The sequence below is a fragment of the Urocitellus parryii genome, chromosome 5 (genome assembly GCF_045843805.1).
Source record: "Urocitellus parryii isolate mUroPar1 chromosome 5, mUroPar1.hap1, whole genome shotgun sequence".
Lineage (NCBI taxonomy): Eukaryota > Metazoa > Chordata > Mammalia > Rodentia > Sciuridae > Urocitellus > Urocitellus parryii.
The window spans coordinates 17,695,326-17,707,914 of record NC_135535.1 but is presented as its reverse complement, the minus strand read 5'-3'; the positions used below and the strand labels follow the sequence as shown (position 1 = coordinate 17,707,914).

Genomic DNA, 12,589 nt, shown 5'->3' with positions numbered 1-12,589 from the left:
AACTTTGAATCCAGCTCCCACATACTAAAGGAAAAAAAGTGTGGTACAAAAGGAAATCAATATTATTAAGAGGGAAAACAGGCAATTGAAAAATCAGACAACCCTGCATCTGGCCAAATTTAGTCTTAAGAGTATTCTAGATACGGGGTCCTGTCGGGGCCTCTGGCAGCCAATGAGCATTGGGCTAAATAGAATTCAAGGCCAATATTTAGCACTCTCTGCCACTTAAAAACCTATTGAGAGGAGGACAGAGGAAAAGCCAAATTAGTAGGAGGCAAGATTGCTTCTCGCTTCTCCTTTGCAATAATTAAGAGGGCTGATGTACTGCTCAAAGCAACCAGTGATTCCGGCCACAGCAGGTGGTACGTGTTACGTGGAATTAATGGTGAGAGCAGAAAATGGAGCCCAAGAGTCAAATATGACAGGGAAGAAGGGGAGGGGAGGAGAGAAGGAAGGGGGGGGAGAGGGACAGGGAGGGGTGGTAGGAGAAAGTGGGAGCTGTAAGCCAAAAACTTAAAATATTTTTAAAGCCAGGTTTCCTCTATAAAAGCAAAAATTCTGGAGAAAACCCTCAGTGCTGTGCCTTCCCCAAGCACCTGCTATGGGTGCCCGAGCCTTGCCGGACTGTCACCGCTGGTGTGGACGCCCCTGGACTGTGAACTTTTGTTCTCATAATTCTTAGAAAATCAACCTCAGCAAGGTTAACAACAGTAACTGTCTCAATGTTCAAACTAATTTTATAGTTTGCTTTACAAATTGATTCTCTTAAGTGGCGGAGAACAGTCACTTCTGATGCCCACGCGCTTCCATCGGCGCACACACCCCAGAACAAACGGGGAAGAACAAGCCGCACAGTGCAGCGGGCCAGGTCCCAGCTGAGTCGTGATGGTGACAGGCTAAAGCCTGCCCTGACTGAGCTGGAGGAGGAAGAAGCGGGAAAATGCTCTGCTGCTCCCCAGAGCTGCGCTGCTGAGTGTGCCAGGCCCTCGTTTGGTGGCCCTGGTACAAGGGATGCCAGGCCTCTGCCACCTGGCAGATCTCTGGGCTGCCAGGCTCATGGCCCTGAAATGAAAACCCTCCTCCCTGGGAATAATCTGTAAAATTCATTATTCATTATTCATTCCCAGAAAATGTCCCCTGCCCCAAGGCTTAGGTCACCTAGCCCAGATATTCAAAAGAGAGCAGATTTTTTTAAAAAGTTCTACTTCACTCTTGAGTAAACAAAACACCCTGTTACCTGGCACCTCATCCATAAGCCACGGATGCTTCTCAGCCACCCCTGGGTCCTCTTCTGCTTCTCCAAAGCAGAAATCAAAAGCCAAGAGAAAGCACCAGCCCATCCTTTTGGGACCCGTAACTGAGCAGTTCTGAGCATCACTTGCTGCCTTAAAAGCCAGACTCCAAAACACTGGTGGTGAAGCACCTGGGTGACACCAACAACACGCCCACTGTCCCAAAAGAGGGTCAGACGACTGTGCCCTACGGTGTTCATCCTACAACACAGAAGGAAAAGAAGCCTACCTGGGTCTAAAGCATCACCTCCACCAGGACAGTTAAACAACCAAATACCAAAGTCAAACCGCATCACAATGAGCAGAGCCAGAGGGTGCCACGTAACTCACTGGACTCCTGCATGTTGGCGGAAGCCCGTGCAATGCCAGGCGGGTGTTCAACAGCCGCTTACGATTCCTACATAAACGTGCCTAATGAGCAAGTGCTCTCCACAGGCCCCCCAGGTTCCTGCCCATTCTCCAGATTTAAAGAGCAAGATCCCAAGATGAATCCCAGCAAGACTAGACAAGATCACTGGCCGGAAGCATCTGCAATAAAAACAGCACAGCCCTGAGGTGCTCAGAGAAAGATGCTACGACGACAGATTAATAAAGCCTTCTTCCCTCCAGAGGGAGGAAGTAAGGAGAAGAACATGGCCATTTGCTTCAGTCTTAGAAATGAGAACAGCTCAGGACCCAGGTCTTCCTACTAACTTCGATGTCTCTCACCTTGTCCCACCTGAACCACCAAAAGGAAACCACCTGAACTCCCAGAGCCACTCAAACGGGGCAGGAACCAGAACTAAGCAAGGGCTGGAGGTGGCTGGGGAAGGCCCCTTCCTTCTCCTCTGCCAAAGCGGCACCTCTCCCATGTGGTTGCTGTCGAGAGAGGAAGCCACCTTGTCTGTCCCCCCGCAGAGCAGGACAGTTTCTGGAAACATGCTCTAACAAGATTCCAGCTTAGCCTGGGGGTGCTGTGGTATAGGACTTCAGCACAAGGGTCTTGTCTTGTTTCCGTTTCTTTCCTTCAGTAAGTGCAGGAGACCAGGGCTCAGGGCGGCGATTCTGGGCTTCCTGTGGGTCTGGGGAACCTCCCACAAAGGCTGGGGTTCTTCTGCCCCATGGATGTCTCACAGCCTCGTTGGACAGTAGGCAGAGGTGCGGCCAACTGGAAGGTGACCGTAGCCAGAGCAGCACCCTCGCCCTCATTCCCATCTCCTGTTGTACCAGATGTCCTTGCCTGGCCTGGGCTGGGTCACAGCAGCACACAATGAGGACAGTGTTCTTGTTCCTTCTCCTCTAAGTCCTTCCAGGAGGCTGGGTTCTCTTGGACGCGATCCACCACAGGAAGGCCCGCCAAAGCCTCAGGACCAGAGACCGGGGCATCCTGCCATTCAGGGACCTCTGCCACTCACAGCGGTTACTGCCAGCAACAGCTCCTGAAGTGTCTGCCTGCTGCCGACGGGGTATCTCCATGCATCCTCAGGCTCTGCAGCCCCCAAGGTAAACGGTGCAAGAGCCAGAGCAGCGTCTAAAGGACCTGCTGGCACGAGTGGTCTCACCTAACCCAGGTCAGTTCCAGGTCCTAGAGAACAAGGCGGAGTGGGACTTCCAGTACCAAGCTACGCCCAGGCCCCGAGAGAAGGGAGGCGCACCAGTGGGCGGCAGGCTCCTCTCAGCCTGGGGAGTCCTGTCCTCTAGGTGCAAAACACATCAAAAGCCTATCGTGTCTCTTCAGAAAGCCACTGGGCCCACCCAGAGTCCACCCCATCCAGTGGACACGGTGGGGGCCAGGCTGCTTCTGGCCCTTTCCCCAGGGGCCAGGGTTACTTGGCCTGCGCCTCCTGCAGGAGGGGAGCCCTGGAGGTGGTGGCCCTGTCGGACCACGCGGGCAGCTCATGCTGCAGGGGAGTCCTCCTGGGGTAGAAGGTGTGGTTGACGTCGTAGTTCAAGAGGCAGCTCAGAGACGCCATGTAGATGTCCGCGAACCGCGACAGGCGCCTCAGGAAGTAGGTGGGGTTCTGGTCTGTGCGGAATAGGCTTCCGAACTGGGCGTTGAAGAAGCTCTTGGTCATCTCCCTAAAGCAAAAATAAACAAATAAATAAAAACGGAAACAGAGCAGCAGAGAAAGGTTTTTAAAGGTTTTTCAATTACTAAAATCAAAATCTCTTAATTAAAAAACAAACAAACAAAAAAAAAAACGACAGGACTTGAAGTTAGAACAATCCTGACTTCCATTCAAGAAAACCATCCGTCCATCCGACACCTCTGAGATGACTGTGATCACACTTCCCAGTTACTGCAGCCTGGGAAGGAGACACAGCTTCAACCTCAGGGCCTCCGCCCAGCCCAGCCCAGCCCAGCCCACAGCAGTTTGCACGGTCAAGGTCACGGCTCCACAGAAGGTCCCAAATCCCTACAGTGGCCCCTCTGCCACTCTGTGCATTTGTGTCTAAATCAACATCCCACACACAAGGACAGGCACACCATCTTGTGGCTGGGAACCTTACAGAATATTCCAGAAAAATGGAATGTTGATAAATTAGTTAAATACAGCAAACAGTATAACTGTTTACACAACTGTGTGACTAAAGCCAGCAGTGGTGTCACCTGCCTGCCATCACTTGTCGATGACAGAAGCAATAACCACCAAACAGCAGAACATTAAAAGAACCCACCTGGGTCTCTGTGGGCGGAACAACCTGGATGGTTTTCCAACGTTTACTGAAGAATCTCGTTGAAATGTGAAGATATTAAATACTCAAAGTCATTGGTCCCTTTGTCTAGTTATCTGAGGTTCCTAGAAGTGAATGCCCCACGGAATGTGACCCAGGCCTGGCCTTCAGGGTAAGAAACCTGAAGTCCCTCTGCTCCAAGCCTTGCCCCCCACCTTCCTCTCAGGACACTTTATGCTAAAGGAAATCCTGTCAGAGCAAGCCCTAGGTGGCCAACAGCCTGCGGGAGGAGGAGGGACAGCGGGACAGCGTGCACTACCACCCTGGCTCCCACAGAGCCTGAGGCATGGACACTGTCCCCTCTCCACACCTCTCCCACTGTGCTCACGGACTCCCCCTGGAGCCAGGCTGCCCACTGCTCAGAGGCTAGAATCCAGCAGCAGCCACTTTCCCAGACCTTAGACTGGACCCAGGGCCTGAGGAGGGCCGGGTTCTTCAGCATTCCTGCCAAGAGCGTCCACATACAAAGCACCCTTCGCAAGGAGCACGACTGTCAACAGGCCCCCTCTGCGAACTGTCCACTAGGACACACACCGGCCAAACATTTCTGACAGCAGAGGGGCTTCAGGAAACATTCTGATGACCGACTATGTGCATATTCCTGCAAGAGCCATAGGTACGAACACACACCCAGGTGTAGGAGCCCTAAGATCTCACTGGGGCTCAGAGCCCTCCCCCATCACAGCCCCAACAGCCACACATGCTCCCGGCTTTGGCAACACAGGGCCACCAACAGCCCAGATGGAACAGTCAAGGAGGCGGGGAGGAGGAAGGAGAGGAAGAGTCCCCTTCTCCCATGACGCTGCCAGGGCAGGGGAAAAATGGAGGTTACCGCTGGCCTCTAAGAAATGCCACTGTCACCGACAGCAGACAACTGATCCTGGAGTCCTGGGAAGCCACATCTACACCTGGGAGCACACCATGGATGTTTCATGATCATGCCTCGGATGGCCTTGGGAGAACATGTGGGCTGAGCACACCCAGAACAGGTCACCGTCTTCAAAATAAGCCACTCTCACCTCATCTCCTTCCTCTCCTTTTTCCACTCCTCCAAGACCAGCTGCGACTCAGCATCTCTGTGAACCTGCAGGACACAAGCCAGTGATAGTTTGGGTTTCAAACAAACTCATCAGAATTTTTTGATGGGCAGCTCTCGGAAGAATTATATTTCTTTAAGAGGCAGGTACTTGGGCTGGGGTTGTGGCTCAAGTGGTAGAGCCCTTGCCTAGCATGCATGAAGCACTGGGTTTGATCCTCAGCACCACATAAAAATAAAGACATGGTGTCTACCTATAACTAAAAAATAAATATTTTTTTAAATTAAAAAAAAGAGAGGCAGGTACTTGGGTGAAGTAATACATTTTCAGATTCTCCAACTGAAACCCTGCCTTCTTCACTTACAAAATTAACACAGACACGCACACACACAGACACACACACACACACACACACACACACACTCATACACACACAGAGCACAGAGAGTTTTAAATATCCATCATTAGAAACCTGATTTAGCAAATTAAGAGGGGAATATTATGAAGATATTCAACCGTAATTAAAGGCTTGTATAAAAGTAATGCATGTATGTCCATGTAAAAATATATGTGTAAACCCACATGGGCGACATACCCATTACATCTAATTATTATGTATATTAACATACCCTTCCCACATACTAGCTACTTCATATATTACATGCATGTATATCATATCACAGCAGTTAAGTTGAAACAGTGTGCATAACGGTACGTCCACTAATTGCAAGTATGTGAAAATATGTGCTAGAAATTAACACAGAATTTTTAAAAAATTTGTGCAAAGGTAGGAGGACCATAAATGGTTCTGGTTTTTTTCTTTAATGTTACATCACTTTATTAGATGTTTAAATCTGAAGAGGCAAAGGGCAACAAGATGACACATCTCAACGTGAGTGACGAAAGAGCAGGAGACTTTCTGGTCTGCCAAAATGTGAGTCAAAGACAAAAAGAAAATGACAGCTGCCCACAACCTCCCAGTGGAATCTCACAAGTCTCCCTCCAACGTTCTTGTGACTGAAGGGAACAGGGAGGGCGGAGTCGGAGGCACATATGATCGCAGGGGACAGGTGGAGCTCACTGGGATCCCTGACCGCAGGGTAACCTCAGAGCTCAGAGGGAAAGGCCAAATGGGCAGACCATCTGCTTCTCACGTGGGAGCCTGTGCTTGTCACATCTGCCTGGCCCACCAAGGTGACACCCGCAGCCGCCAGGCAGAGTCTGCACTCACACAAAGCTGTCTCGCCTGGGCTTGGAATCTGGGCTTCATGCTAATGTCAGGGGCTACCCCACCGGAAGCAGCTTCCATCTGAAAACCCACTGGGGCTGGGGCTGGGGCTGGGGCTGGGGCTGGGGCTCAGGGGTAGAGCACTTGCCTGCAGGCGTGAGGCACTGGGTTCAATCCTCAGCACCACATATAACTAAATGAATAAAATAAGGGTCCACCGATATCTAAAAAAAATAAAAGAAGGAAAGGAAACCCACCGGCTGGGTGCCAGGAGCACAGACCGCCAGCCTCTCCTTGCTGGGAGTTTTGAAGCAGGTTCTGTGAGGGCATTTTGAATTAGCTTTCACATTTGATAGCAAGCTACTTACTCCAGAACCGAGCTCCAGGACATCCCGGATTCAGACCAAATCGGAAGAAGTAAAATCTCAGGCGCCACAGGGACCTTCACATGTGCGAACGTGCGAGTTCCTTCTGCACCTCTGCCCGATGGGACTCCGCCGGAGGCCAAAGACACAAGAGGACGGGAATGGAGGCCCCCGTGGGGCAGACCAGGCCAACACAACGTGAGGCCACGGAGAACGGGGACTCCCCACCTCTCCTCTGCCCACACCCACCTCCTGCCCCGTGAACTGGACGCCCACTGCTCACACTAGCGGGAAGGAGCTCCCAGGCCCGCCCTCGGCGCGTCATGGCCCAGGGTGCTCGTGGCCCTCTGAGATTCCTAAGCAGAAATCCCAGCCTCCAGCATGAAGGTATGGGGAGGTGACAAAATGATGAGGGTTGAGCCTCGAATGCGAAGAGTGCCCTTATAAAAACGACCCCAAGAGAGCTCTCCAGCCACCTTCCAGCCATGCACAGCACCATGCAACGCTGGGCCCACCCAGACAAGAGCTCTGCTGGCTCCTGGACCTCAGATCCCAGTCTCCAGGACGGTGGGACATAAATGCTTCTGCTTTAAGCCACCAGTCTACGGTACAGTCACCATGGACTAAGAGAGTGGTGCCCCTGCAGGAGGGCACATTCACTGCCTGGCGACAGGGAGGAGGATGACCTAAGTCAATCTACTTGCTCTCCCTTCTCAAGCTAGCTGCCTGCTAGAGGCCGGGGGAGTTCTCTCCACTCCTGACCCTCGGGGAACCCGCCCGAGGCAGCTCTGCCAACAGAAGAGCCAACGCAAATCTCCCAAGCTCAAGGCACGCTCTCTAACCCGGCTCTCCCAGCCATGGAGTGGGTGGTGCACCCACTCAGACTCCCACCCCTGGGTCCCTATGGTCCTGAATCTGGAGGGTGGCCAAGGATGAGGATGGAGCCTCTCCAACTTCTGCCCCAAGGCTGCCGAAGGGAAACGCAATGGAGGAAGGATCCAGAGAGCTGAGGCCAAGGCAGCACACCACAGCAGGGACACTGGTTCTGAGGGTCTGTGCTCACTCAGGAGCCTACAAATAGGCTTGGAGGGGGACAGATGGGGGGGGGGGCAAAAGGAGAATAATTCCATGACACATGAAAGTAAATGAATTCATATTTCAGTGTCCACTGGAGTTCAGCAGGACAAGCTACCACTGCTCACTCACACAGGGTCCACGGCTGCTTCTGTTAGGAAAGCTGAGCAGCCGTGACAGAATCCACAGCCCACACAGCCCTGAACATCTACCATCGGGCCCTCCGCAGAAGTTTGCTAACCCCAGCCAGCCCCCCCACTGGACAGCCCCACCAGTGACCAGCCCCACCACCACTAACTGTGGCCACTGTGGAGCGCACTGCAAGGCTAGCTAGCAACATGATTCTTTAAAGTCACTGTTTAGAAAGCAAAAATCATGCTTCTATTTAAATTATCAGACTAGGCTCCAAATGATACTGTTACCCCTGCCCCAAAGGAAAATTTTTTTCTCTTCATAAATAATGAAGAGTTCTAGAAATGTGCCACAGGATCAGTGGAAAATGTCTACCTTTCCAGGTGAACCCTGCGGGAGCAGGGACAGTGGGGGGACAGGGAGGACAGTTAGGATGGACACTCTCTGGGATGTTTAAAATTATCAGCCACACTCCTCTAACCTGGTGCCGCTGACCCAACATCATATAAAGCGTCAGAGCCCAAGGTGGCGCAGCGCGGAGGCAGAGACCAGGGCACCCAAGCCCAGGCCAGTGCCACCGCAGGCCTGAGCAAGGTGTTTTTCTTCTGTGCTCAGATTCTTCATCTATAAAACGCAAGGGACGCTCTCCGAACTCTGGAAGTCACGAGGGTGAAATGAACACAAGGCCCAAGTGCCCAGCGCAGAGAAGACCTGCTACAGTCAGCAGGGCCCGGTGCCCACCACTGACTCTGTGATGCTGGAAGTCACTCATCTCTCGGCCTCGGCTTTCTCTCCTGTGAAACGGGTGCACCGTAAAGGCTCATTCCCTTTTCTTACTCCCTAACCCTGTGCCTTGTATAACTGATCCTCCAAGTCCCAGAAACATCTCCAACACCTCCTTTCTCTGAGTCACACTCGTTTTTTTCTTTTTTTGAGAGAGAGAGAATTTTTTTAATATTTATTTTTTAGTTTTCAGTGGACACAATATCTTTTTTATTTTTTATTTTTTTATGTGGTGCTGAGGATCAAACCCAGCGCCCCCGCACATGCCAGGCGAGCGCTCTACTGCTGGAGCCACATCCCCAGCCCCTGAGGTACACTCTTAACTGTCAAACTTGTTTTCACAGGTCAGAGAGGAAAACAAAACAAAGACGGTTCCCAAAGCAGTGAAGTCATCCACACGCAGGTTGTTTGCATATCTGACCAGCAGCTGCTGCCACTGGACTCCAACTAAGGCGAGGTCACACACACACACACACCCCTGCACTCAACCCTCAGGGGATGCCTGAACTGGGGTAACACCAAGCCCAGAGTCTGCTGTTATTCCTCTGTGTACATACCTATGACAAAGTCTATCTTATAAAATTAGGCAGAGATTAATAATAGTAACTAATAACAGAACAATAACAACAATGTAATAAAAGTTATTTTAAAATTTGTGAATTATCTCTGGAATTTTCCATTTAATACTTTCAGAACCAAGTTGACTACAGTTAAACTAAATCCCACAGAAAGATAAACTGCAAATAAGACAAGGTAAAGCCTCTGGCTCCACCTGAGACCCCTGAACCAGCAGGCACTAGGATGATGCTCAAGGGCCCGGATATGGGCATCCCAAGTCTGGGTTCAAGGCTTGCTCTGTCATTTAGGACCTTGGACATGTCACTAACCTCTTGAAACCCAGGTTTCCTATTCTGAAATGGAAAATCTGCACTTACCTGCACAGGATAACTTTATTAAGTGAGCATCGTGTATACAGCAAGCACTCAAGGTGTGGCTGGCACACAAGAAGGAACAACTGCTGCTGTGTGACATGCAAACTCTCGGCTACATTAGCCCAGAATCGATGTCTTATGTGTTTAGAAAATCATATCACAGGCAAGCACGGTAGAAGCAGCAAAATAAAGCCTCACCAGAGAAGAGCCAATGACCAGGACAGACAGGGAACACTGGAAACCAGCCTGGCGGACGTGCAGGGGCTCACGCTTTGGAACATGTGGCCTGCCTCTCCCCACGGCTCTGCCTGAGCTCAGCGCCCAGCCACCTCAACACGGACTGCCAATTAGGGCAGCAAGGCAGTTCTTCGCCCATTTCCAAAGCCACTGATGGGCTAAACAGGCTGTGCCAGAGCTGAAGTGTCAGCCAAGACAGCGGGCATCTGTGCCCCGTAATCTCCAAGAGTCAGCTCGGTGCACAGGGCAAGCTCTCAGCACAATGGCTGGCACGCAGATTAACCATCAGTACTCTGTGACACTGCAGAGTCCTGGCTACCTCCACCCTGCCAGGAGGACAGCAGCCCAGGCCAGCTGGACCAGGGAGAAAGTGAGGTACCTGGTGAGTGCAGGAGGGGGACAGGCCCAGAGAAGGGGGTCGCAGTTGCAACAGAGGAGTGGCTCCCACAGGCCAGGATGTGACCAATAAAAAGGACATTCCTCTCTAACTGTCCCAAACTGGACCACATAATTTACAGAAAGAAGTTAACTGCCACCAAACTCCAGAAGGAAAGCAAACCATGCATATTTTCTTCAAAATCAGACTGAGGCTGGACCCAGAGATCTTGACTGGTTTTGTGACACTTTCCAGCAAACTTCGACTGAAGTGCACATTCCACAGGACGCTTCCCCTTACAGACAGGGAAACCGAGGCCCAGGATAGAGAAGTCCCACAGCAGGCTGACGGAAGAGGAAAGACTGAAACCCAGCACTAGCAGAGCTGCTCAAATCAGCACCCCACAGGACAGCCCTGGTGTGACTCAGGGTGAAAGTAAGGGCCCCATTTCCACTGACAGAGGATCATAAATACCTGCATTTGTGCAGGCTCTGCAAACACTCTCAAATGACTGCACTTTTTTTTTTTAATGGTCTCTTTAGGGAAAATGACAAATTGCCTCAGCAGCAAAATAACTCCAGAAGTTATTCTACAGCCTACTGAGGACAGCTTAAACCTCATACTTTATAACTACAATTAAACAGAAAATATGTGAAATAACTTGGACCAGCAGATAAGCCAGAAGCTTAAAGGAAAAAGTGAGGGGGGAACAAACATCCCAACCTGCATCTGCTCCAACAAGCCAGTCAAGGTCTGCAGCCAGGTCATGGTCTGAATGTACTGCTCCGTGTTCATGATTTTGAGCTCCGACCTTAACTCGGGGATAATTGCACCAGTCCGCCAGCCATGCTTCAGGGTCAAATCCTAATCACAGGGATCACAGAAAGGCAACATCAGTCTCAACAGAACCCAAACATTTCATTACCTTTGCCAGACACAAGAAGCATTCATTTAAATTACTTTTTAATTGTAATGGTTAGTTTTTAACCAAGTTGCATTCAATGAATTACACTTAATTAAACCAATCTGGCCCCAAGCTTTGATGATTCCACCCTAAGAAAGTTTCTGTTCTGGAAATAATTGCTGTGAATCACAGCGCCTGCAGAAACACAGGGAGTGGAATCATTAACCAGGGTCTGGCAGGGAGAGGGGGGGAACCCATGTGTCCAGGGAGAGGCTCAACCTGAAGGCCAAAACATCCAGACATAGCAACAGTGGAGGTGGCAGGGGCCACGACCCTCACGTTACCCACTTGCCTTTGAGCTCTGGGAATCATGCAAGGAGAGACCTGCCATCACTCAACAAAGAAAACCTCGTTCCACAAGGAACCAAGGATGGCAGCCAATACAACAACTCAGACTTGTTCCCAGTGTAGGCTAAACCCTAACTGCCCTCACATCCAGGGTCAAGAAAAAAGCCTCAGTGGCACAAGGTGGCTGTTTCCTGGGAGTGACCGGCTGGCCAGAGCTGGACTGAGGCTTTCGAGCTTTCATGCTCCATCTTTAATGTTTCATGATGTACTGATAAAAAAGAAAAGTTAACAAGGGCATTCACTTCTTATCATTATTTAAATGGAAATATTTTTCTGATCAACTCTTTGCATACATTTTCAATTGCCCTCATAAGAATTTATCCTTTGCACAATTCGGAACCATCCTGTTCTGTAAAAGGCAGACATTTAAAAAAATGTGGCCTACTCCAGGTTCTTAGGAAAGGATTAAAATGACCTTCTAAACAAAAAAGAAATGAGACTGATACACCTGTCCCCCAACAAATTGAGGAGAAAAGGTGCTGCTCACCGCCAGGTCACTGTATATGTGGTCCCCGAAATACAGCACTCTGGAGCCTCTCCACCCAGTGAGCTTCAAAAATTCATACAAATTGCCCTGCAATAAGAGAAAAACAGACAGTGCATCGTATGACATACATGGTCCCAAATATTTTTTAAATATCTAAAAAATTGGTTTTGCTTTTATAGTTTATTTGAAATATCAAAACATAAAAGCACCTTCTTAGAAAAAAATCTTTGGACTTCTATACTAAATGCATTTTTCAAGTCTTCATATTGTAAACAACACTTTGTAACTATCTTTCTTTTTCTCTCTCAGTACTGGAGATCAAACCCAGGGCCTCACACATGGGAGGCAACCACTCTACACGTAAGCCATATCCTCGGCCCTGTATTCAACATGCTGTATTTTCATATTTAACATGCTATGATCAACTTTCCAAATCAAAAAATATTTTTAAAAAAATTTTTTAGTTGTAGATGGACATGATATCTTTATTTTATTTATTTATTTTTACGTGGTACTGAGGATTGAAACCAGTGTCTCACTCATACTAGGTAAGTGCACTATCACTGAGCTACAACTCCAGCCCCAAATCAATAAATATTAATCTCAATGTGATTACAAT

General features: G+C 49.7%; 1 protein-coding gene across 1 annotated transcript in view; it reads right to left on the bottom strand.

The window, feature by feature from the left end:
• Positions 1 to 1,354: 1,354 nt before the first annotated feature.
• Nt5dc3 (5'-nucleotidase domain containing 3) overlaps positions 1,355 to 12,589 on the bottom strand; it is a 53,840-nt gene continuing 42,605 nt past the window's right edge. Inside the window, exons 11-14 of the mRNA XM_026396698.2 lie at positions 11,971 to 12,057; positions 10,895 to 11,035; positions 5,027 to 5,091; positions 1,355 to 3,350 (exon numbers count right to left, since the gene is read on the bottom strand). Coding sequence (XP_026252483.1) covers positions 3,098 to 3,350; positions 5,027 to 5,091; positions 10,895 to 11,035; positions 11,971 to 12,057 — 546 coding nt within the window. The 3' untranslated portion in view covers positions 1,355 to 3,097. The remainder of the gene's footprint in view (positions 3,351 to 5,026; positions 5,092 to 10,894; positions 11,036 to 11,970; positions 12,058 to 12,589) is intronic.